This window comes from Sciurus carolinensis, chromosome 4 (assembly GCF_902686445.1).
Source record: "Sciurus carolinensis chromosome 4, mSciCar1.2, whole genome shotgun sequence".
NCBI classification, from domain to species: domain Eukaryota; kingdom Metazoa; phylum Chordata; class Mammalia; order Rodentia; family Sciuridae; genus Sciurus; species Sciurus carolinensis.
In genome coordinates, this window is record NC_062216.1 from 166,516,506 (window position 1) to 166,540,833 (window position 24,328).

Here is a 24,328-nt window from a genome sequence, read left to right on the forward strand (position 1 = left end):
GCTTTGTGAGCGGAACCTAACTGGGCTTGGCCAGGACTGTGCTGGGGAGAAGGTCCTGTCCTGGCGCTCAGTGTGCACCCCGGGGAGTCTGGCCTCTTTGTCCCCTCCCCTCTCTGCTTCCTGCTGTCCCTTCCCTACTCACACCCCAGATGCAAAGGCCCTGCTGCCAGAAACTGATTTTAGGAAGTGCTGCTGCGTCAGGCGCCTGCACAGACCCGCCACTTCCTCCCCACACAGGGCGGGGCGGCCGCAGGGAGGGGCCAGGTGACACATCCTGCCGGGCCCTCCGGCCTCCCTCAGAGCGAGCGCCTGCCTGCGGCCGGTGAGCACAGGGAGCAGCCCCTCCCGGGCTTCAGGATGGAGCTGTGCCGCCCAGGTAGGCGCCGGCAGCACTGGGGCTCCGCGCCCTCCGCTGCGGGACCGGGAGGCGCTGGCTCACGGGCCTGGGGCGGCAGTGACGGCCATCACACCGTGGGAAACACACAGGGCCTTCTGGGCTCACTGAGGGTCCACCAGGGGCTGGGCGGGCATCCGCGAGCAGGGCAGCCCGTCCCTCCCCTGGGCTTCTGCTTCAGGGTCGCAGATGACAAATGGAACATGGTGGCCCGTGGCCCTTGGTGGCACCCAGAGGGCCAGAGGCACAGCAGGATGAGGAAGAGGGGAGAGGGGACAGGCCCCAAGAGGGACGCCGCTGGGCCAGAGACCAGGGCAGGGGCGGCGGCCTGCGGGCTTCAGGGGAAAGAACCTTCCGGGCTGCAGAAGGGCCCCGGCCGAGGTTCAGGGCTGGCACTGAGGAAAGGGCCGAGGCCCGCCTGGAGCCCGGCACTGCCGCAGGCGCGACCGGCACCGGGTGTGGGCGACCTCACCTCCTCCAGCTGCAGCGCCTGTGCTGCAGATGAAACCCAGCAGGAGCGGCCAACCCCACAGCGGCACCCAGGTGAGGCCTGGGCTCCGGCCTGCATGTCCGCAGACCCCATCCTCTCAGGACAGAGGCCGGGAGAGGAGACAGCCTCCAGGAGGCAGAGGCCGGACCTGGCGGAGGCCGGCACCTCCTCTGCCCCCTGTGCTCCCTGCCTCCTCCCGCCTCCTCTGCTCCTGTGGGCTTTGGGGGCCGCCAGCTCCCATCCTGCGCAGGCTGTGACCACAGCTTAGGGGACAACTGGAGGGCGAGAGGAGAGCCGGCAGGAGCAGGGCCGGACTCAAGGTCACTGGCAGACGTGGAGGGTCAGCTGTGACCCCACACTGCCCATCCTGCACAGCGTCATTACTTTTGGGTCCTAACACTCTGAGGTCACAGGGACAGTTGTCCCCAGGATGCAGATAAGGACAGCGAGGTTTGTGGAGGTGACCTGGCTTGCTCAAGGTCATGTCCGCCGTGAGCACCGGAGCAAGAACCGGAGGCGAGAGGCGCCCGCTGGCCTGGGCGCTGCGGAGGGCGGGAGGGGTGGCGGGAGGCCGGCCTCGGCCTTGCCTGGGGCCCTGGGGAGGACAGGGTGGGAGGGTCCGGGCAGGCAGCTGGTAGGAGACTGGGCTCTGGCGGGTGGGCTTCTTTTCTTTCATTCGTTCTATAAACAGTCCTCCTGGGCGCGGGGGTGCTGGGGACAGCAGGGTCCCTGCCCCGGGCCTCCCTCTGGAGAGCTGCTGTGGGTCTCGGGGTGGTGGACACAGGGGAGGCAGATGTGGGGGATTCTGAGCCAGACGCCCAGCTGGACACAGACCTGGAGCCCGGAGGCCACTGTGTCCCCGGGAAGGCTTCCTGGAGAGGTGGGGGCCAGGGAGTCACCTCGCCACCTGCCTGGGTCCCAGGTGGCGGGCGTCATCTCGCGGTCTGGCCTGACCTGCGGAGGGGGGTGGACGGGGCGTCCCAGGCAGGCAGGTGGACTCCACTTCCCGCCCTGGCCGGCCTCTGGGCTCCTGCGGCTTGTCACGGATGGCATGGTAGCCAAGGTCCCCGGGGCTGTACCCGAGCTGACCAGAGACCCACAGTGCTGCAGAGGGCCTGCCCGCTGGACCCGCGTGGCCCGGGGCGAGACACCCACCAGGCCTCCTGCCTGGCCAGGACGGCCTCTCCTCCCGGGAAAGGGGAAGTAGGTCCAGCTGTCCTGGAAGCCGGGCTGCAGGCACGGAGATTTCTAAAAATACAGAGGGAAAGAGGAAGGCCCAGGGGGAAGTGGGGGAGCAGGAGCGGGGCAGGCGCCGGGCACACAGCTGGCCCAGGGCGCAGGCGGCACAGGCGGCCACTCGGGCTGGGGAGGCTCGGGAAGCCCAGCGGGACTGGGGCCCTGAGATGTGCGCAGCACGAACGCCGCCACCTCCAGCCACGCCAGCCTCAGGGTCACAGGACGCAGCCACCTCCAGCCACGCCAGCCTCAGGGTCACAGGTGGCCTCGCTGGGGGTGGGGAGGACACTCCAGTTCCAACAGGCAGGTGACGGGTCGCAGGCCCTGGTCCCCGGGCAGAGCCAGGGGCCCCTGGGCAGGCCCCCGGGGGTCAGGCGTTGGGCCGGCTGCCGCCCGCTGGGCAGGACTCGGTGGCCCCAGTTCCGCCACGCTGACGCGGCAGCAGGGAGGTGTCCCTGCGGGCGTCACTCAGCCTCAGCGACCTCCTCACACATGGGGCCACAGTCGGCGTTCCGCTCAGAACACAGGGTGGGCGTCTCGTGGGCGTCTGGTGATTCGCATGGAGAAGCCTGGACAGCGACCACAGAGCTGTGGCCCCGGAGCCCCAGACGGCCTGGGTGTGAGTCCCGGTCCCGCCCCTTCCAGCTGTGTTGCCTTGGGCCGCTCGCTTTACCTCTCTGAGCCCCGGGTGCCTCCCCTATATGGTGAGATCAGAAACCTCCTCCCAGAGTCGCTGATGCAGGAAGATAGCGGACGGACAGCAGGCAGCACGCAGGGCCCAGCACACAGTAGGTGTTCAGCAAGCGCACCTTTCCTTAACCAAGGGCATGACTCGCTCATGAGAAGCACAGGGGGGAGTAAGAAGGAGGAAGAGGGGACGGTGCCCAGCAGGGCACAGGAGGACGCCTGGGAGGAGACTGGAGAGTGGGCAGGAGCTGGCGGCAGAGAGGAGGAGGCGTCCGGCACAGGGAACAGCGTGTGGACAGGAGAGGGCAGGCAGCGGGGAGGAGGCCCGAGCGCTGTCCAGGGAGGCCCCGCTGCGGAGGGCCTGGCGAGGACCCAGCAGAGCAAGGAAGGCTAGGGCCTCCGTCCTCAGGGACGCCCTGGACACTGGGTGCACAGCAGAGGGACACAGGGAGGCCTGGGAGCCCAGCAGGCAGCCTGAGGGGACACAGCAGGGGAGGCGGACATGGAAGGAGGACGGGCAGGACAGGCGGGAGCTGCGTCCAGGGCTCCTGGGAGCAAGCGGGGCTCCAAACAGCACTCGGGACCTGGAGGAGCCCAGGCGGGGAGGCCAGGAGGTCAGCTTTGGGTACAAGAGCAACGGCCAGTGTGCAGGGGGCGTGGGCTTGAAGCTCAGGAGCAGCTGGAACCGAGGACGTGAATCCTGGCCCAGGAGCCGAGGTGAGAGCCCAGGAGGGGTCAGCCGGAGCCGCCCGGCCTGGGAAGCGTCCATCCGCCACACCCCTCTCATGCGGACACCCTCACTCCCTCCGTGCCTGCGTGTCCCTGAGAACCCGCGCCCTGAGCAGAGCCCTGGGCGTCAGTGACCTGGGACTCAGATCCCGGCTGCCACCCCCTGGCTGTGTGACCCAAGCAGGTCACGTCACCTTTCTGAGCCTCCGTGCCTTAAACTGAAGAATCCCTGCTAGAGTCTCGAGGACCAAGAGGCACTGTGCGCAGGGCTGCTGGCATGGTGGAGACCCGTGTTTGTGCCCGCCGACCCCTGGGAACAGGACCTCCAGGCCTCCAGAGATGCAGGGACAACCTGAAGCTCCCCGGGGGTCACCAGGAGGTGTGGCGGGTGAGCGGGTCCCCTCCTGCCCTGGCGCAGTGGAGACCGCCCCGTGTGGCGTCCCGGCCCGGGTGGGCGGCACCCGGCCCAGCAGGGCCCTGCTACACCTCCGTCTATCGGGACCGCGCCTTCCGGTGGCGACGTGTGTGAGGACGCGGGTCGCAGGGCCTCAGGCCCCCCGTGCCGCCTTTACTACAGAGGGCCCCTTGCGCTCCACGGGGACGCCACGCGGTGTCCTCTGGCAGCCCTTGGACGTGGTGCTGCCCGAGGTCTGCAGGCAGAGTGGCACCCGCGGATGGGACCAGGTCGCTGGTGGGTCCGGTCGGGGTGGCTGGCCTTTGCAGAGGGTCCAGGGGCACCGCTAGCCACCTCATTGCTGCTCGGTCTTCTGAGGAACATGGCTGAGGGTCAGCTCAGTGGTTAGACCTGCAGAGGGACAGTGCTGGGGGTCCTGGGGGGCGGGTCCTGGAGCCTCCAGGGGCGTCGGGGTTCCTTGGCTCACACACCCGTGTCCCCGCAGGGGTGGCCTGGCGGAGGCTGGCCCAGGTCCCGGCTGAGTCACTGTGTCGGGAGGTGCTTTTGTGCCTGTCCCGCGTGGAGGTTTGGGGACAGAGAATGTCCTGCATGGAGACCCCACACGGTGCCCCCGGCACCCGCCTGCACTCCTGAGTCCCCCCGCCCAGGCTTCCCTTGTCCTGGTGACCGTCTGCCCCTGAAAGCTGCCCGTCCTCCCCTCAAGCCCTGTCCACCCAGCAGTGGGTGGCCAGGTGCTGCCCACGGCGCTTTGCTGGCCTCCCACGGCCTCTGCTCACGGCCCGCGGTCACAGGGGCAGGGCCCCCGAAGCTCCAGGGACGCGGCCAGCACTCCCAAGCCCTGGGACTCCCAGGGCCTCTGCACCCTGTCCTCCCCTGGCTCATCTGTCCAGTGAACCGCTGTCACCATGCGGAGGCCAGATCCCTCAGACTCAGCTCTGAGCAGGGCAGGAGTCGGTCTGATCCCGGGTGGAGTCTGGGCCGCCCGGTTCCCACTCCTCGGTCCCCAGAGAGGACAGGAACGTACCTGCAGACGGGATCCGAGCCCCGTCCAGGGGCTGCGGACAAGAGCCCACGTCTGGCCTGGCAGTGCAGACGTACGTCTTCCTCGGGTAGCTGCTGGGGGCTGCTGCGGCCCACTAGGGGTGTGATCCCCAGGGTCACCTGGGGAGTGGTCCCCACCCAGCCCTACCCTGCAGGGCACGATGTCCCACTGTCCTCACTCTTAGCTGGGCGGTCAGCTCCGTGAGCCTCCCACGATGACCTGGCCCACAGTCCAATGTGGGGTCAAGCACCAAGTTCATCCACTCCAATTCCACGTCTGTAGCCCAGGAAGGTGGCCGTGAACCAAGGGGACCCTGGCGGTCTGGACCCAGCCAGAGCCCTGCTCACGATCTGGCCTCTGTGGGCCCCACTCTGATGGGGCCCAGGTGACACTTCCGTCCCAAGTTCCCCTGTCAACCTGGGTCCCGTGGCCAACAATCCTCAATATCTGGAGATCCCGTTTCCCCCCTGCATGGGGCACATGGTGACAGGGGTTTTCTACAAAGAACCAGGAAATTGTCACCACGTGGCTTTGCCTCGGTGTTGCAGGACGCGTCTTCCCGGGTACCCAGGTGCTCCGTCAGGCAATAGGTGAGGGCCCAAAAATGGGGTCAAGTCCAGAAACGAGGGCGGGGCGGGGCTTCTAGTGCAGGGGGCCGCCCGGCAGGCACGTCTCTGGGCTGAGCTGGCTAGTTTCCGGGGGGCCTGGCGGTGAGCCATCGGCAGGCTCACAGCAGGGGGATGGATGGCTTGCTCCAGGAGGACAGCGGGGCCACTGAGCAGAGCTGGGCCGTCCTATGTGTGGGATACCTGTGGGTGTTGGGCCACCCTCAGGTGAGCACTGTGCTCACGTGTCACGGGGAGGGTGCTGGTTAGTCAGGCTCAGGTTTAGCTGCTGTAACAAAGACCTGAATAACAGCAACCGAAGCTTTCTCAAAACGTAGTGTCCTCTGGCCACAGTGCATGTGGCCACTCTGCTCCACACGGTGGCTTGGAGACTCAGGTCTCAGGCTCCTTCTTGCTCGGCTCCCTGTGGAGAGTCCAAGATGGCTGCTCAGTCAAGGCAGTGGGTGCGGAGAGTTCACGTGTTCTCTGAGTTCACGCCTGTCCTTGGAAAGCCTTTGAGAAATGGGACCAGGCACTTTCTAAGGATGGGACTAGGAGGAAGGCATCCCAGAGAGGAGGAGCCACCGGGACAGGAGCGGGAGGCAGGACCAAGTGTGGACACTTGCGGGTGGAGAGGGGCCGGCAGGCTGGACAGGAAGCCCAACTGGAGGAACTGGGGACCCCAAGGAGCCCCCAGGCCAGGGTGAGGACTTTTCTCCCTAAATGACAGGAAGTCCCGGGAGATCCCGACGGAGAGCTCAGTGGGGATGGTCATGGTGCCTCAGGGACCTGCCAGCACCGCGGCTCATTTGGTTCACATCCGGGTGAAGACTAGCGAGCACAGTCGGCCCAGCCCGAGTCCCAGCCTGGGGCAGCAGCCTGTCCCTCGCGGACCCAGGCCGGGCCACCTCAGCTCTCTGAGCCTCAGGATCTAGAGCAGGGACCATAAACTGTCCCCCAACTCCAGTCCTCCCCTTTGCGTCACAGTGACATCAGGGCCGCCCCACCGAGGGTGAATTTCCCAGCCTCCTTTGCTGCTAGGTGCGGCCACGTGGCTGCACTCTGGTCAACGGCAGGAAAGTGGAAAGTCGCTTTCTGTCAGTGCAAATGCAAAAGCAGACACGTGGCCGGGTCCAGGCCAGCGGGGGCAGCCCAGGTGGCCTGCACTGGCTTAGGCTTTTGAGTCCTGACCTCCGGGTTCTAGATGCTCCTTTTGCAAAAGAACAAAGCGTTTGAACTTCCAGGGGCTGAGCCTCAGGGGAGGGGAGGAGAGTCACAGCGAGGAGACGCTGGAGTCTCTGTCCAAGGTGGAAGAGCCCCAGGGCTGGCCAGGAGGGCCCTCCGGACAGCGCCCAGGGAAGGCCCTGCAGGGAGGTGGGGGCACATCCGGTCCTCTCTCTGCAGACGCAGCAGAGCTGAGCAGCGGGGAGGCGGAGGAGCTGCAGAGGATCAGATGGCACCGGGAGCAGCTGATGGAGGACATCCAGGTGCGCCGGGAGCTCGCGCCCTCAGGAGCACGCGCCCGCACCTGAGCCCTCGGCCACACGCCCGCGAGCACACACCTCCCACCCCTCCTGCTGGATCCCGACCCAGCTGATCAGAGAGCCCAGCCGGGGGTGGGGGGACAGCAGAGTCCCAGGACCACCCAGGGGCAGGGGCCAGGCCCAGGCGATGGGGGTAGGGCGGGAGACACGGCAGGAGCACCCGCCTGCATCACGGGGGGCTCTAATCCCAGCCGAGGGGCCATCAGGCCTCACCCCTCCCCAGAGGAGCACCCACAGTGGGCCCTGCGCTTGCCAGTCCACCAGGCTCTTCCTCAGACGGTTGGTCATGGGGTCCTCAGCAGCCTTCAGCACCCGGGCTCTGCTGCCCAGACCTGTCTCTGGGCCTTTGCATGGCACTTCCAGCTGCCCCGGGCTCTTCCCTGCGTCCCTCTTGGCTTCTCCTCCCCTGCATCTCCCTCTGCCTCCTCCCCAGCTGCCCTGACCACCCTGGAGACGGCCACGGTGCCCACCCCACACATGTACTCAAAGTCCACAAAACCGTCACTCAGCTGGCATCTCGTGGGCACCCACCACATGCCAGGCGTTTTCTGCACCACTGCTCTGATAACACTTTTCAGGCACTTCAGGGCCTCGGGACCACCCACCATCCCAAACCCACTATCCTGTGACCCCAGTCTGCCTTGCCCATCCCCGTACCCCAGCTCGAGAGTCAGAGTGTATAAGTGCTCAATTAACGCAGTGCGTGAATCCCCACTTTATTTGTGGGAAAGCCACTCGGGTCCAGCTGAGATCACATGGACAGGAGCTGCTGGACTCAGACAGGCCCCTAGACCCTACGCTGGCCCTAAGTCCCAGGACTAATCCCAGGGACCTCCCCACCCCCAGTGCCCCACAGGTCTTGGAGGGGTGGGCGCATGCTTCTCAGGGGACTTGCCTGTGCTCATGCTGTTGCCCAGCAGGAGGAGCGGGACCAGGCCACCTCCCCATCTGCCCAGCTGAGGTGGCCGGAGGGGCAGGCTAGAGGTTCTCCTCTGCCACTCGGGGCCTCCAGAGGTGCCCCGTAGCAGCTAGCACAGGGTGGGCACTTAGTCTAGGGCAAATGCCAGAGCAAAGGGAGGGCAGCCAGGGAGCAGGGGCCCTGGGCATCAGGCAGGGGCTCAGGAGGCAGTAGGGAGCCATGGGAGGAGCTTGAGCTGGGGAGGGTTGGAGGTGTCCTGGCTGGAGGGCAGTGGTGGCCACAGCTGCAGAGGGGAGACGTGGCAAGACTGGAAATCGGGTTGGCAGGGGTGGGCTCGGGGGCCTCCCACCCCCAGACAAGAGCTTTTGGGGGTGCAGGCAGAGGGAGCAAGTGTGGCGCGGGGCTTTGTGGGATGAGGAAAGCAGAGAGGGCGTGTGTCAGGAGGGACGCAGACGGGGCGAGGTGAAGGCCAGGAAGCTTGCTGCGGAGGGTCCAGCCCTGCAGGCCTGACCTCGGGCGCCAACACCCGCCCACCCGTCCTGCCCGCAGAAGCTCAAGGAGGAGATCGCAGACGTGTTTGCCCAGATCGACTGCTTCGAGAGCGCGGAGGAGAGGTGAGGCCGTGCCACCGCGCTCTGCTCAACCGCAGGGACCCCGGCTCCCTCCGGCCACCCAGGCTGCCCAGAGCTGCCCCTCAGGGGAGTCTGGCCTGGCAGCCCTGGGGAGGAGCCAGGCCCTCGCGCCTCTCCCAGGAGGCTCCGCTGCAGGACCCAGGGGCCCAAGGCCCTGGGAGGGTGGAGGGGCCCCTGGGAGGGTGGAGGGGCCCTTGGGAGGGTGGAGGGGCCCCTGGGAGGGTGGAGGGGGCCCTGGGAGGGTGGAGGGGCCCCTGGGAGGGTGGAGGGGGCCCTGGGAGGGTGGAGGGGCCCCTGGGAGGGTGGAGGGGCCCCTGGGAGGGGAGGGTCCGGGAGTGGGGGTCCCGCGGTGTCCGGGACAGCCACACTGACAGCCTCGCTCCATAGCCGGGTGGCCCAGAAGGAGAAGCAGCTCTGCGTGGGGCGCAAGAAGTTCAACATGGACCCCGTGAAGGTAGGCAGGTCCCCCACCCCACTGACCCTTCTCAGAGGAGGAACTGAGTCCCAGCTCCTTGTCCAGTGCCCCATGGCCAGCTGTGGCTGGAGGTTCCATCCACCCTGGCAGCCCTGGGGGCCAGGCAGGGCCACTGGGCAAACCCTGTCCTGCTCTGGGCTGATCCTCCTCTGCGGCAGCCCCTGGACAGAGGGGCCCTCGGACCCGGGGCTCAGCCCCGACGCCCTCTCAGGTCTGGGCTTGGGGACAGCCCGTCCCATGGTCTCACCCTCTGTCACCCAGGTCACTGAGGCTCGACCTGGTCCCACGGCCTCAGAGCAGCCCCTGCCCACCCTGGCCCTGCCGGGTGGCTGCTGGGCTCCCATTCCAGTGGGGACAGGATGAAGATGGAGACCAAAGGAAGCTGGGCACTGACACCTGGGGTGGGCATGGGCGGCCAGCAGGGGGCGCCAGCCTGGAGCCTGGGAAGCTCACTGCTGTGACTGAGTCTCCTCTTCCCCAACACCACCCCGCGGGGGCTGCCGTGGACCCCAGGCCCTGCCCCCATCCTCCCCCAACACACACTCCAACTCCCTGTCCCCCGGGGTCCCTGCACCCTGCCCGCGGCCCACCTCCAGCAGCCTCCTGTCCAGGAGGAGGGCCTCAGGGGTCCCCAGCAATCCAGACAACCCCTGGCACACCTGGACTTAGGGTGACAGGCTCCCAGTGCTGGGTGGTGAGGAAGGAGAGGCCTTGTGATGCCACACGGGGAAAGCAGGACTTAGGGCTGCAGATGGACGGACAGGGCAGCGTCCACCTCACGTGGGGGACCTGGGCGGCGTCCTTCCCCTGTGATGGCTGTTTATCTCTAACTTTTTCACAATGGCCACAGGTTACTTATGTGGCCAAGGGAAACGCTGTTTTTAAAATAACATGAGTTTTGGGGGATGGAGGGCGGAGTCGCTGAAACTCAGTGTGGATTCAGAGACGCGCTGAGGCAGGTCACCAGGGAACATGGGACGGAAGGGGACCCTGGAGCCCCGGCAGGAACCTGGCTCGCTGCAGGGACCCTGGCTCTGGGCACGCCTCGTGGCTGGGGCGCACACCGCTGCCCAAGGCAAGTCCCGTCAGAGGGACCAGCCCCCAGAGCAGGCCAGCCACGGTGCGGCCATCTGCCTGCCCTGCCGCCGGGCTGCACAGGGCCTCGCCTGTCCCCAGGGCATCCAGTACCTCACGGAGCACAAGCTGCTGACCCCCGAGCCCCAGGACATCGCCCAGTTCCTGTACAAGGGCGAGGGCCTCAGCAAGACGGCCATCGGCACCTACCTGGGGGAGAGGTAAGGGGGCAGGGCCCCGGGGATCCAGGCCGCGGGCGTGCCGGTGTGTGCAGGCCGGGGACAGTGAGAGGCCCTAGGAAAGCCCCACGCGCTCGTGCTGGGGGCATCCCCTGCAGCTGGGTGTCTTCCTTCATTCATTCAGCATAGTGTCGCTCAGTGCCTCCTGGGTTCCAGCCCCCGAGTGATCCAGGAAGCCCTGGATTCACAGCACAGACAAACCCCTGGCTTCAGTGTCTACGGGGGCGACAGACCCCAACACATGTAAAATACGCCAGAAAATGATGAGTTCCGTGGAGAACACAGGGAAGGGAGGTCCGGGAGCTGAGGACCCTGGCTGGGGCAGTAGCTTTCAATAGCGTGACAGGAAGGCTCCCAGGGGAGGTGAGTGAAACTCACAGGAGGGGTGTGGGCTGTGCGCAGATTCCAGGTAGAGAGATCGGCCAGTGCAAAGGTCCTGGGGCAGAAGTGGGCCCAAGAAGCCGCAGGTTGATAAGACAGAGGTAGCCAGAGAAGGAGGAAGGAAGTAGTAGGAAAGGAGATGGGGATCCATAGAGGGTCCTGGGCAGAGGAGAAATCTGTGACCGTCCTCTGGCTGGGGATGGGAGTGGACGGCAGGGGACCAGGGTTGAACCGGGCCATCCAGCCAAGACCCCTCTCCCAAGCACCCCAGAGGACATGCGCCCCTTGAGTGAGGTGGGGTGCGGGTGGGGAGGAGGGCGGCTCTCCCTGACTTGGGAGCGGGAAGAGGGGGGCCTGGGGGACGCCAGGCTGTCCTCGCAGCACAGCGGAGGGAACCCGGCCAGGGCCTTGAGCAGGTCACCCAGGCAGGAAGGGGTGGAGGACCTGACCGGCCCAGGCCAGCCCTGCAGCCAGAGCTCCCTCCGGGGAGGCGGTGCTGCTGGCCTCCAGGATGTGCGCCCCACCAGAGGGGACCAGGGGGACAGGGTGATGCAGGCAGAGCAGCTGAGCGGAGGAGAGGAGGGCCCGTCCCCTCCCGGCCGCTGCAGCACGGGCGCACACCGCTCCTCCGCCCCCAGGGACCCGGTCAACCTGCAGGTCCTCCAGGCCTTCGTGGACTGTCACGAGTTTGCAGGCCTCGACCTGGTCCAGGCCCTCAGGTGAGCGTGGGGTGGGCAGGGGAGGGGAGGGGAGGGGAGGGGAGGACAGGGGAGGCCCACCCGGCAGCCTGCTGGAGCGGCAGCTCACAGCCAGAGCCACTGCAACCAAGGTCTGACCAGCCACCTGGAATCACAGCCTGGGGACCCGCCATTCTGCTCCCCTGGGGATGAGCGCGAACTCTGAGGCCAGATGGCCCATGGCGATCCCAGCTCTGCCTTTCATGCCCTGTGTGACCTGGGGCCAGTCGCAGAAAAGCAACCTCTCTGTGCCCCGTTTCCTCATCTGTAAATGAGCACGAGAATAGAGGCAGCTTCATAGGGCTGCGAGGACTGAGGGAGAAAGTGCTTCTCGGCGGCCGCAGTGAGTCCTTAGCAAGCGCTGCCGCCGGCCATAAGGCCTGGAAAATCGGCCCCTGAGAAGGGGCACTTGATATGGGCTTTGAAGGGTGAGTAGGAGTTTGCAAGGAAGAAGCCTCACCATCCAGATGGCATGGCCTGCGGCTACTCCCACGCCTCTCCAGGAGAAGAGCCGTGGCTTAGGAGGCACCCAGACTCGCTCACTCGCGCCTGCCCTGGGCAAGGCTTTGCCGAGCAGTCCCTGGGTGCCGGGCCTGTGGGAGGCCCGGCCCTGGCCCTCAGGGAACCGAGGCCAACACTGGAAATCACCAACTTGCAGAGCTGGGGGAAGCACAGGTTCCCAGAGGGAGGCCCAGCCAGGGAAGGCATTTGCCCAGGGTGCCAGAGTCACCCAGGCCCGGCGGCCGGAGCAGGGAGCCCTAGAGGCCCAGACTGGGCCACGCCGGTGCTGAGGTCGCGTGGGCTGAGCATTCTGAGGGCACAGGCCTTCCTGGGGTCCCTCCCGCCCACTTGGTGTGCACGACAGTCCCTCCTGCACCTGCCGGTGGGCCTAGAGTCCCTCGCTAGCTACCCCACGAGGAGCCAAGGCCTGCAGGAGGCTCAGGCTCGCCGGGTCCCTGAAAGCCCCCGCTGCCCACGGCCTCTTGCTCGCCCAGGCAGTTCCTCTGGAGCTTCCGGCTGCCCGGCGAGGCCCAGAAGATCGACAGGATGATGGAGACCTTCGCCGCCCGGTACTGCCTCTGTAATCCCGGGGTCTTCCAGTCCACAGGTGCGGAGGGGGGGACCCGAGGCCCTGGGCCCCTCCAACGCTGCCCGGCCCAGGTCTGCCGGGGGCACTGAGCCGCCCTCCCCCAGTCTTTCCCCAACACCCAGACCCTTCAGGAGCCCTTGCTGAGCCCCAGCCCCAGGCCAGGACCCCTGCTGGGTGCTCCCCAGGACACAGCCCTGGGGACAGGTGGCAGGGAGCGAAGGCCCAGGAGCTAAAGCAGCAGCATCGCCTGTCTGCGGGTGGCAGTGGGGGAGTCAGTGGCCTGTCCAGGTTGGCTGCGCAGGGGTGGTCAGGTCTGAATGGGGTTCTGAAGGATGGATAGGAGTTCTCCAGGGGTTATGGGAAGGAAGCTTTCGAAGCGCCAGATGTGAATCACGGCCCCATTGGTTCGTCATTTCGTAAGCTTGGGCTTGTAACTTAACCTCCTCGTGCCTCAGTTTCCCCACCTGTGAAATGGAGGGGGTCACAGCTCCTGCGTGGCAGGGCAGTGCTGTCAGTCAGGCTAGGACACAGAGATGGACCACTTAAGATGGACAGTGGAGAAGCCGAAGGTCAGGGGTTGGGATCTTCCCAAGGACAACCTGGCCGGGCTTCCCTGGCTCTGGACCCGCAGCCCAAATAGTCCACAACAGAACCAGAGTAGCAAGCGCGGCCTCAAAGCCCCAGCCGCCCGCCTCCAGCACAGGGATAAAGCACATGGCCCAGGAGCCCCAGGAGGGCAGCAAGGTCACTGAGCAGCATGTGATGAGCCCCAAACGTCCTGCCAACCATAAGTGTCCCAGCAGGCAGGGGACACGTGGGCAGCAGGAGGAGGCGGGGCGACAGTGTGCATCGGGAGGCCGGGAGGCCGGGGGAGGCCAGCCAGGCCTCAGCTGCCACGCCAGGGGCGGCGGGCTCAGAGCGGCCCTCGCAGGGTCAGGGCGGAGGCCGGAGTGACCAGGCCAGCCCGGTGCCCGCCGCCCGCAGACGCCTGCTACGTGCTCTCGTTCTCCATCATCATGCTCAACACGGGCCTGCACAACCCCAGCGTCCGGGACAGGCCTCCCTTCGAGCGCTTCGTGTCCATGACCCGGGGCGTCAACGACGGCAGCGACCTGCCCGAGGAGCAGCTGCGGGTAAGCGAGGCGGGGCCGCCGCGCGGGCTCCGGAATGGGGGGCGGCCAGGTGGCCGCTGAGGCGCGGGTGCTGCGGCAGGACGGGTGGCAGGTCCGAGCGTCCAGGGTGGACTCCTCAGAAACACGGGCCCAGGCTCGCGAACTCGGGAGGGAGAGACGCAGAACCGGCCCAGGGAGGGCCTGGCAGCCCCGTCGGGCACTCGGTCACTCAGTGCCACAGCCCTTCAGTCCCGGGCTGGAGCCAGCACAGCTCCCCTCCCAGCTGGCACGAGCCCCTTGGCCACCTTTGTCCCCAGAGGAGAAAGCTTGTCACGGAGGGACCACGACAGAGAGCGAGGACCTGAGCGCTGGCCGGAGAGAGCTCTGCTGGGCCCAGTGCCCCCGTCTGCCCACAGGGTGGCCTTGGGTGATGACTCCAGGTCTAAGCCTCTCCTCCTCCCAGGCAGGGGGTCCTAAGGCCTGGGTCCCAGAACCCGGCAGGTGGGAACCTTTTTAAGATGCCAGGGCAGAGCCTGTGCCAGGCACGCACTACGGCCTACCTGGCGGCTTGCTCACAGTGACCTGCCCGGGACGTGGACAGCACTGAACCCGAGCGCACCGGCAGGCCGCCTGAGGCCCCACACGGTCCTTCTGGCAGGTCACCAGGCAGCGCTGGACCCTCTGAGCACCGGCCTGCAGCGTTAGGGTGGCCCCAGAGGCATCCGAGCGCCTGGGTGCCGGGGCTGGCCGACCGACCCGGAAGCTTCCCTGGGCCTGGTCAGAGCGCGCAGGCCTGGCTGTGCCTTCGCGGTGGCCTCGCGGATGGGGGTCTTCTCGCCTCTCAGGCCTGGTTTCCCCTGCTTGAAACCAAGGACTCGGCTTTAAGCCACTTCAGGTTTGCTTCGCCCGCAGCGTGCATCCTGCGTGGCCTTCCAAGGGGACGTGGAATACTTCCAAGTGACTCAGTGTGTGAAGTTAAGTTTACACACACATGTGGCCTAAAGAGGGGTCGCCACGGGGCACACAGGGTGCACGGGTGGGAGAGCCTCCGAGAGCTGCGTGGTGGCCATGGGTTGGACAGGTGGGCGGCGTCCCTTCCCCTGGTCGCCCACGTGGGCCCCACTGTGCTAAGAGGCTCAGGGCGAAGGGGCAGGGTTCAGTGGCTCGGGACCGACCCCCTCTGCCCCGCCCCTGCCACCTCAGCTTCCCTATCTGCTCCGAGGGCTGAGGACTGGCTCACGGCCTTGTCTGGGGAGCACTCAAACTGGCACCCAGCAGGTACCTGGAAGGTCACCATGCTCCTGAGAGTTGCCAGGGAAGGGAGATGGGATGCAGGAATGGGGCCGTGAGGGGCCAGGGACAGGTGGGGAAACTGAGGCTGGGCCGGCAAAGGGTCTCCCAGTTCTGTGTGTCCCCTGCCGTAGGCAACCCTTGACCCCCGGGTCCTTGTCCAGGGCTCGGCACAGAGCGGACATGAGCCCAGCACGGTGTTCAGCACGTCCTGGTCTCATTGAGTTCTCAAATCCCCACTGGTCAGCCCAGGACACTGGGCACCAGAGAGGCAGCGGGCCCAAGGTCTTGTGGCTTCTGAGGAGTCCCAACCCAAGCCCGGGTCAGACTCCAGAGTGCTTCCCTCTGCAGGAGCAAAAGCAAACTCTGGGGACAGAGGGTCGGCGGGGCTGCCAGCCGCTAGTTACCTCTTGGGGGGGACATCTCAATCCACGTCACTAAGAAGATCAGGGACCAATTTGCCTTCGGACTGTTGGCTTCAGACGTGGCTAGGTCCTGGCGCTCAGTGACATTGGTGCTCCCGCTGGGGGCTCCGTTCCTTACCACCCCTCCTCCGTGGCTCTCCTCTTAACTGTGCCAGAGAGGCAGCGCTGAGCCTCCGACTTGCTCGGCGTCCCTGCCTCTTCTCTGTTGAAACTCAAGTCCAGAACTAAGGCTTGTCCACCAGCCCGGGTGGCAGGACCCTCCCTGAACCCGTCACTGCGGCTGGTAGCAGGGCCAGCAGGCCCCCATCAGCCAGCCGTGAGTCATCGCCCGCCTGGAGCCCGGGGTGGGTTGCCAACCCTCCGAGCCACCAGGTGAGGACAGGTGGTTCCCAGGCGGGGGGCTGGCAGACGAGGCCCTACAGAGCCCCCGATGGGGCGTAGTGTGTCTGCACGTCCTCGCAGCCGGGCGGGTGGCTGGGCCCTGTGCTGCGGGGACGATGGAGGAAGCTGACCGGGAGCTGTTGTTTACGAGGCGCAGGAACCGTGGGCGAAGCAGGCTGCGTTCTCGTGGGTGGATGCGAGCCGATCGGCCGCGGCCGCGGAAGCGGCAGGCCCTGTGGTTTTGTGCAGCCTGAGGCCCCCTGTGCCCCCACCTCGGTCTCGCGAGTACCCGCTGTGCTGGCAGCTCTGCCGGGCGCCTTCTGCAGCAGGCCCTGGCCCCCCGGCTGCGCCACCTGGGAATCCTGGGCGAGGCTGGGGCTGGGGGCAGGGGCTCCCCCAAGAGAAGCCGTCCCCGACGGCCACTGCACTGCCCCCAGGCTGAGCCCAGGGACTTCACGCTTGTGCCGGAGGACGTGCCCAAGCCCGGCCCCATTAGGACCAGGCAAGCCTGTTTCTGGCCGGCGCCCCACTCTGGACCTCCGAGCAAACAGCCAACCAGCACCATCTCTAAAAACTTTGGGAGAATCGGACAAGACTTGTGAAATTTTCCATTTATAATCTCGAGGAAACCATCAACAGCGCTCTGGAGGCAACTAAGGAAGTGGCTTAACCATCTTAGCCAACATCCTGTCTGCCTTTGATAGGCAGAAACTGACCGTTCGGAATGTTCTTTCCAAGCACTTGGATCTGAGACAGGCTGCAGCTGGAACCCGAGGCCTCAGGGCTGGAGATTGAAAACCCAGGACGGAGGAGCAGCAGCACCGCCCGCCCAGGGTCCCGCCCCGCTCACCTCTGTGACCAGGGCCTCACTGCGGACAAGGTGGCTCCGCCCGGATTCCAGAGCTCTTCCTGCCAGGAAGCCCTCTGGATCCCCCTGCCAGACAGGGCTGCCGGGAGACAGGCCTGCCACCTGGCGCTCCCCTACTGCCACCCCAGAGTGCATCTGGAAGGTTCCACCACAGCACCTGAGCAGAAGAGGGGCCTGTGCACCATGGCGTGGCCCCAGGAGGCCCCACTCCAGCCGCTGCGCGGAGTGTGTGTGCGCACACGTCCATGAGGCCCTGCGCAGAGTGTGTGCACACAGGTCCATGAGGCCCTGCGCAGAGTGTGTGCACACACGTCCATGAGGCCCTGCGCAGAGTGTGTGCACACACGTCCATGAGGCCCTGCGCAGAGTGTGTGCACACACGTCCATGAGGCCCTGCGCAGAGTGTGTGCACACACGTCCATGAGGCCCTGACACCCACTCGCTCACCTTGCAGTAGCACTGAACAGACCCGACCCGGACATGGGCAAGGCCAGGCCCAGGGCAGAAGGGTGGCACAATGGGCCTGGGGCCCCAGAGGGGTTTTGCCCAGAAGGGCCTAAGGGCGGGATGAGCCACCAAGAGAGGACCTGGGAGGGGAGTGGCCTGCTGAGGTCACATGGACCAGACCCAGGCACGGGACTTGGTGGACTCAACCAGGCCTTCCCTGCCTCCGCAGAACCTCTTTGACAGCATCAAGAGGGAGCCCTTCTCCATTCCTGAGGATGATGGAGGCGACCTCACCCACACCTTCTTCAACCCCGACCGCGAGGGCTGGCTGCTCAAGCTGGGTGAGAGGCCAGGAGGTCCATGCCCTGACGTGTGGCCCCAGGGCTGACGATGTGCACACACACATTCACATGCAGCCTCGAGGGCGGGGGCAGCTTGGCCCAGGGTCTCCTGACCCCCAGTCTGGCAGTCTGTCTGCCCCATCCACCTATCCTTCCATCCACCCATTCTTCCATCCATCCACCCATCCATCCACCCACCCATCCATCCATCCACCCACCCATCCACCCATCTATCCATCCATCCATCCATCCATCCACCCACCCATCCATCCATCCACCCACCCATCCACCCATCCAGCCATCCATCCATCCATCCATCCATCCACCCATCCATCCATCCATCCATCCACCCACCCATCCATCCATCCACCCACCCATCCATCCATCCACCCACCCATCCATTCATCCACTCACCCACCCATCCTTCCATCCATCCACCCATCCATCCACCCACCCATCCATCCATCCACCCACCCATCCACCAACCCATCCTTCCACCCATTCATCCATCCATCCTTCCATCCACCCATCCATTCATCCATCCATCCTCCCATCCACCCATCCATCTACCCATCCAGCCATCCACCCACCCATCCATTCATCCACCCACCTGTCCATCCATCCATCTATCCATCCATTTATCCATCTGTCCCAAGAATGAGGGGGCTGCTGGGGGGAAGCTGAGCTGGAAGGGATCAGGAGGCAAAGGAATCCATGGACAGTTCCGCTCTCCTTGCTGGGGAGATGGAGAGAGGAGTCTTGGGGAGGTGCCATTTGTTCAGGACCTACTAAATGCAGGCAAAGCTTTGGTCCCCGTATAACCCAGCCTTTCTGAGGAAGCCAGGGTTCAGCAAGGTTAAGGCACCCACCTGAGGTCACACAGCCAGCAAATGGCAGATCTGGGGGGGCAGAAGGATGGGTGTCCCTGGAGGAGGGGGAGGGAGTGTGAAGTGTGACCCAGGATGTGACTCGGGGGGAACCACAGTGGGTGCTGTGTGGGTGTGATTGCGGCGGCAGCTGCAGAGTCTAGCAGGGGAGCGGCAGCACCCGCCATCTGCTCTGCTCTGCCTCCACACACTGCCAGGAGCCTCCCCAGCAGGGACAGCCCAACCCGGGCTTCACATGGGAGCAGGGCCCTGTCCAGGGCAGCCTCCAGAGCCCGACGGGTGCAGAGCGCTGCGCCAGCCTGCCGACCCCTGACCCCACCCGAGCCCTTGGCCTTCATGCACAGCCCGGTCTGTCCTCCTGACCTAGCCCGGCCATCTGCTCTGGCCCAGGAAAGCTCTGAGTCACAGACCCTGACCCGCCCAGGGTTCACGCCCCGTCCTCCACCAGAGGCCAGCAGCCGGGGCTCTGGGCCTCTGTTTCTGCAGTTGTAAAATGGGGACAGTGATCCCTTGAGAGGGTTAGCGTGCGGCAAAAGGGCGAAGAGTCTGGGCTCTGGGGCTTGAACCTGGGCTCTGCTGCTGGACTGAGGGCAGGAGGCGGGGCCTGTCCAGCTGGGCTCCGGCGCCCAGGCGGGTGGGGCCACAGTGAGTCCTGGAATCCTCTGAACCAGGCTGGCAAATTAAAGCTCGAGTGCTTGGCCGAGTGCCCGGCAGGAGCAGCCAGGGGTTGAGCCAAGGGAGAGGGCAGGGCAGGGCAGCCCTGTGCCCGAGGCCTGGCCCCGGGATCCCAGTGTGGGCAGGCCGGGCTGCGGGGCTGTGAGGGTTTGTGTGGAAGGGATGACAAGGGGCGGCGAGGGGCGGGGACTCTCTCCCTCTCTGGTGGGGCCCAGGGAGGCACATGCAAGGCCCTGCCCTTCAGTGGACTGACCTGGTCACTCCTGGCCTCTCGCAGGAGGCCGCGTGAAGACCTGGAAACGGCGCTGGTTCATCCTGACGGACAACTGCCTCTACTACTTTGAGTTCACCACTGTGAGCCAGCAGCCCACCCGCCCCCTCCCGACCCCCACTACGCTGCCAGTAAGGGACGGGACCCTTGGAGGTCACGGAGTCCACTGCCATACCCACCTTACAGCTGGGGACACTGAGGCGCCCAGTGAGGAGGGCCTGGCAGAGTCCAGCTGGGTTTCCTGATGCCCAGCCGGAGCCCTTTCTGCCCCGTCCCCTCCACGCTGGGCAGTCCTGGGAGATGGGCCCACTTCCCTCAGGCCTAGGGAACCTCCAAGCCCACTCCTGCCCTTGCCTCAAGGATGCCTTTGCCAAGCCTGCCCTTCCGTCCCCCGGGCTGTAGGACAAGGAGCCCCGGGGCATCATACCCCTGGAGAACCTCTCGGTGGAGAAGGTGGAAGACCCCAAGAAGCCGGTGAGTGGCGGGTGGACCAGGCCAGAGCTGCGGGGAGGACGGGGCGGGAGGCCGGGCTCTCCCTCTCCCTCCCGGCGCCAGGGACCAGAGCACCGGCCAGGGTCAGCAAGGGCGTGGTCTCATGCCCGCCAGGCCTGACTCCGAGGCCAGCGGGTGACCTCCAGCTCTTTCCTGAGCCTCGGTTTCCCCTCTGTCACGTGGGGACTTTAGGAATGACCGTGATTTAGGTCACCTGGCGCATGGCTGCGGGTAGTGGCAGCCCCGTCCCTGCGCCTGACGCGGGAAGCTGCTGGGGGTGGCGGGTGCGCTGTGGGGGTCTCCGGCTGCTTGTTGGAGCGCCGGCCCCACCCCTGAGCCTCCGGGGAGCAGGACCGGGACCGCCGCCCTCACCCGGCCTCCCCCCAGTTCTGCCTGGAGTTGTACAACCCCAGCTGCCGGGGCCAGAAGATCAAGGCCTGCAAGACGGACGGCGAGGGCAAGGTGGTGGAAGGCCGGCACGACTCCTACCGGATCTCGGCCGCCAGCGCCGAGGAGCGCGACCAGTGGATCCAGGCCATCCGGTGAGCGGCCGCCGCCCGTCGCCCCCAGCAGCCCTGCTTCTCGGGGGTCCTCCTGCCTGGCTCCTGCTGCCACCCGCCAATCCCTCCCCCCGTGTCCCTGGGCATTGCCTGCAGAGCCTGGTACCATGCCAGGCCCTGGGACACGGGAGGGGCCTTGGACTTGGTGGGAGGACAGCGTGTTGCGTGGAGAGCACTGTCCAGCACCCACCCTTGGGGGTGACCCCACCAGCACCCCCGGCCCTGGTGGAGGTGGAGGGACGGGCTTCCCAAGAAGGACCCATGTGGACGGGTCAGTGCATGGCCTCCCAGGACCGCATCCCAGAGTCCAGGTGAGGCCGAGCCACGTGGGGGCTGAGCAGTGGGAACTGCAGCATCAGGTGGCAAGGTGCTGTCGCCATGGTGACAGCTTTGGTTTCTTCTAGGGACACTAGGGAGCCACAGACTAGTAAAGAGAGGGGTGTGCCCAGGTGAGGAGAGCCATCAGCAGGGCCAGTTCTGAAGGGCCAGGATAGGATGCTGTGGTCACAGTGAGAGAAGCCCTCGGGGCCACTGGCTGAGGAGAGAGGCAGGGAAGGGGCACCTGTGACAAGAGTGCTCCCGGCCTGCCTCTGAGCCTGTGGAAGATGTTAGCAAGACCTGTCCACCAAGAGAACAGGAGCCGTCACCTGTGTCCCTGGTCACCTGGGACTCAGACCTTGAAGTGGCCGGTGAGCTGCCAGCCAGAAGCACGCTCATCTCCACTTCACAGATGGGAAAACGGAGGCCCCGAGAGGAAGGAACTTGTCCAGGGTCACACGGCCCGTGAGGGCAGAGCCAGACCCAGCAAGCGGGTCTACAGCTCCACTGGCTCCGCTCGGGGCCAGGACTCTGCTCCTGACCCACCGGCCTGCCTGTGGGACGCTGGGCAAGGCCAGTGGGGCTGGACCCTCCCAGCTGGTCTTCTGGGCCACCCAGGCTTGGCAGCAGGGCCAGCCAGCACCTCCCTGGGAGCCCTGCACCGCTGCCCACAGCTCCGGAATCTTCTCTGCTACTCTCCCTCCAGGGCCAGCATCACCCGCGTCCCCTTCTATGACCTGCTCTCTGCTCGGAAGAAGAAGATCGCCAGCAAGCAGTGATCGTCCTGGGAGGTGGCGCTGTGCCCTGCGGTACTGGACACTCCTGCTCCCCAGTGCGCCCTTTCCAGGTCGCGGACCCGCCCCTCACCTCCGGTTGACTGTCGAGGGGAGGCAGAGCCGGGAGGGTGGGCGGGACCCAGGGGACAGGGTCCAGCAGCCCTGGCCCAGGCCCACTGCGGTAGGGTCGGGAGAACGGCGGAGAGGCCAGCTGCAGCCCAGGCCCGTCCCCTCCCGGGCAGCCCTGCCCTCACCCCCAGCCCTTTGCTGGCGACCCTCAGGAGGGCGGTGAGACCTTGGGCGCTTCCTGCACTGGCCGGTCCCCTCCTCCTGCTCCTCACCCTGACCCCGTCTCCAGCTCGAGCTCAGCACACCCAGCTCAGACCCACACGCGGGACCCCCGAGGTGCCAGGAGCGCCCGGCCCGGAGCCCGGACCTCACCAGACTCCATCACCGACTCCCTGCGCCCTGGCCCTGCCCGGCCCTTCCCTGGTGCCTGGGAAACCACACTGTTTGGACGCGTCCTGGCTATGCCCAGCGTGCAGCGGGCTGGTGGCTCTGGTGTGCTGGCTGGTGACAGTCCTGGCTGCTGGAGAGCAGGAGCTCCGCCCCAGGGGTTCGACCTGGGGAGAGGAACCAGGAAATGACAGCCGGGGACAGACAGGACTCCGGCAGGACTGCGCTGCTAGGACGCTGCTTTGTGGGCTTGGTCTCCAGGAGGGCTGCCTGGAGGCGGCGGCCCAGCCCCAGTGACCCACGCAGGTCCATGCTTGGAGAGGCAGAGCCAGCGCGGCCATGGTGCTGAGGGGTGGCCCAGTGGTCCCCGCGCCCCAGGCCTTGAGAGCAGGGCCGACATCCCGTGCGGCAGGCAGCTCTGTCCCCAGGGAGCAGGGTTCCAGGGTCCTCTCAGCTCTACTCACCCCCTCAGGCACGGCAGAGCCCGGAGGGAGCGGCCCCGGCAGGGCAGTAGGAAGCGGGGTTGCCTCAGCCCATGGCCAGCGGGCGAGCAGAGCAGGCAGGCTCCCCAGAGGAGCCGGTGGGCAGGCAGCCCTCCTCCTCCAGCCCCCCACTCACGGGCGCGCTTCCCAGGGGTCAGGGCGGGGAGGCCACCGGGAGGTGGCGAGAACTCTGTCTCTGGAGGTGGCGAGCACCTGATAGCCAAATTGCACCCGGGGGCGTCTGCAGGACTTTTGAGGACTTCCACAGACCCATGGCCTCTGAGCCCAGACCCTCTGCTGCCCCATTAGGCCAGGGGCAGGGCCACAGGGGGGCCTGGAAGGAGCACCGACCTGGGGGCTGAGGTCAATGTCCTCTCCTGCCTCCAGCACACGTGGGCTGTGTGACCTTGGTCTATTCCCGCCCCTCTCTGGTCCTTCGCTTCTCCCAGTGGCAAGGGGCCAGGAGAGAGGTTGTTCCAATTTCACTCAGGAGAGAGAATAAAGTCATCATCCAGTTCCTGTAGGCTCTGTCCTCCTTGACATTCTCTGCCACCCCTGACCCCACCCTTTGCCTTTGTCCCTTTCCCAAACAGGGAAACGTGAGCATTGAGATAGTCCTGGAACCTCGTCCTCGGGACACTGGGGCTACGGGGCTGGACAGAAGTCCCCAGGGGCTGGGCTCCCCTGGGCTGGGCAGGGCAGACTGGGCTGGTCCTGAGGTGCCCGGGCAGCATCACCCACAGACAGGCAGAGCCGCTGCCTTGAGGGACAGTCCATGGTCTGTCTCCCTGTGTCTGGGGTCCGGCCTCAGTGGCCCCTCAAGGAGCCGCCATGAAGCGGGGTCTGTGCTTCAACCTCTGGACCCTCAGAGAGCCCTGACCTGGGGGTCACGTATTGTGCCAGGCACTGGCGGAACAAAACCAAGTCCCCCCACCTGGGTCCTGACTCCTAGGGCTCTGGGCAGACCCCAAGAGGTTTAGGATGCCAAGGTCCCCCCATACCTTAACCCACTCCCAACCGGAAGTCACCCACGGGCCTCCTTGAAGACTCGAGGAGCTAAGCTGGTTGACTCACCCGCACATGCCCCTTCCTTCTGCCTGTACTTACTGAGCAGCTACTATGTGCCAGGATCCCCACACAGAGCCCAGGACCCAGACGACAGGACAAACCCTTGCCTTCAGAATAAGCAGAAGCTTACAGAAGTGACAGGTGCGAGCACAGTCCCCGCCCAGGCGGACTGCGCTGTTGCAGAGGGGAGCATGGGGCACTGAGAGGGCTGTGCCTGGGCAGAGGGGCACCAGGGGAGGCTTCTCCGAGGAGGTGCCAGCTTGCTGGTAGCCGGACCTGGAATTGCAGCGAGCTCACCTCATGTCTGCCTCCTGCAGGACCGTGAGCTCCCAATGGGTCTGACTGTGCTCACGCCAAGTGCCTGGCACACAGTAGGTGCCTCATAACTGAGGGGTTGGCTGCAGTTAGCTGATAAAGGCCCTCTCGGCTTCAGCACCAGCAGGTGCAGGCGAGGTGCTGCCAGGGCAGGGGCGTGGGCAGGGGCTGGAGGACCGCGGCGCCCTCTCAGGGGCCCAGGCCCAGGCCCCTCAGCTCCTCCTCCCGGTGGGGCTCTGCCCACCTTCCTGACCCGCTGCCACTTCTCGCTCTGGGCAGCAGGGGGCTCCCACCACACGTGGATGAGCGCGCCCAGCCTGGAAGCCCAGCCCTGGCAGGGACAGGCAGGCTCCGTCCAGCAGACCAGGGCCTGGGCCTGAACTGCGAGGCGCCTGGTCTCCTGGGGCTTGAGGGCTACGCGTTCCCATGAGGCCCCTCCCACTGGACGGCCCCGCCGGCCTGTCTGGAATCGGGA

The 24,328-nt window shown here is 66.1% G+C and overlaps 1 protein-coding gene across 1 annotated transcript; it reads left to right on the forward strand.

Moving 5' to 3' along the window:
• The first annotated feature begins 243 nt into the window (after nucleotides 1–243).
• On the forward strand, nucleotides 244–22,987 carry Cyth4 (cytohesin 4). The gene is made up of 13 exons (XM_047550600.1): nucleotides 244–376; nucleotides 7,003–7,085; nucleotides 8,611–8,675; nucleotides 9,081–9,147; nucleotides 10,345–10,463; nucleotides 11,501–11,581; nucleotides 12,595–12,707; nucleotides 13,674–13,822; nucleotides 17,442–17,553; nucleotides 19,393–19,469; nucleotides 19,789–19,860; nucleotides 20,266–20,420; nucleotides 21,463–22,987. Exons 1-13 carry the CDS (start codon nucleotides 358–360, stop codon nucleotides 21,533–21,535), a joined length of 1,185 nt encoding a protein of 394 aa, XP_047406556.1. The 5' UTR covers nucleotides 244–357; the 3' UTR covers nucleotides 21,536–22,987.
• Nucleotides 22,988–24,328: the final 1,341 nt, after the last annotated feature.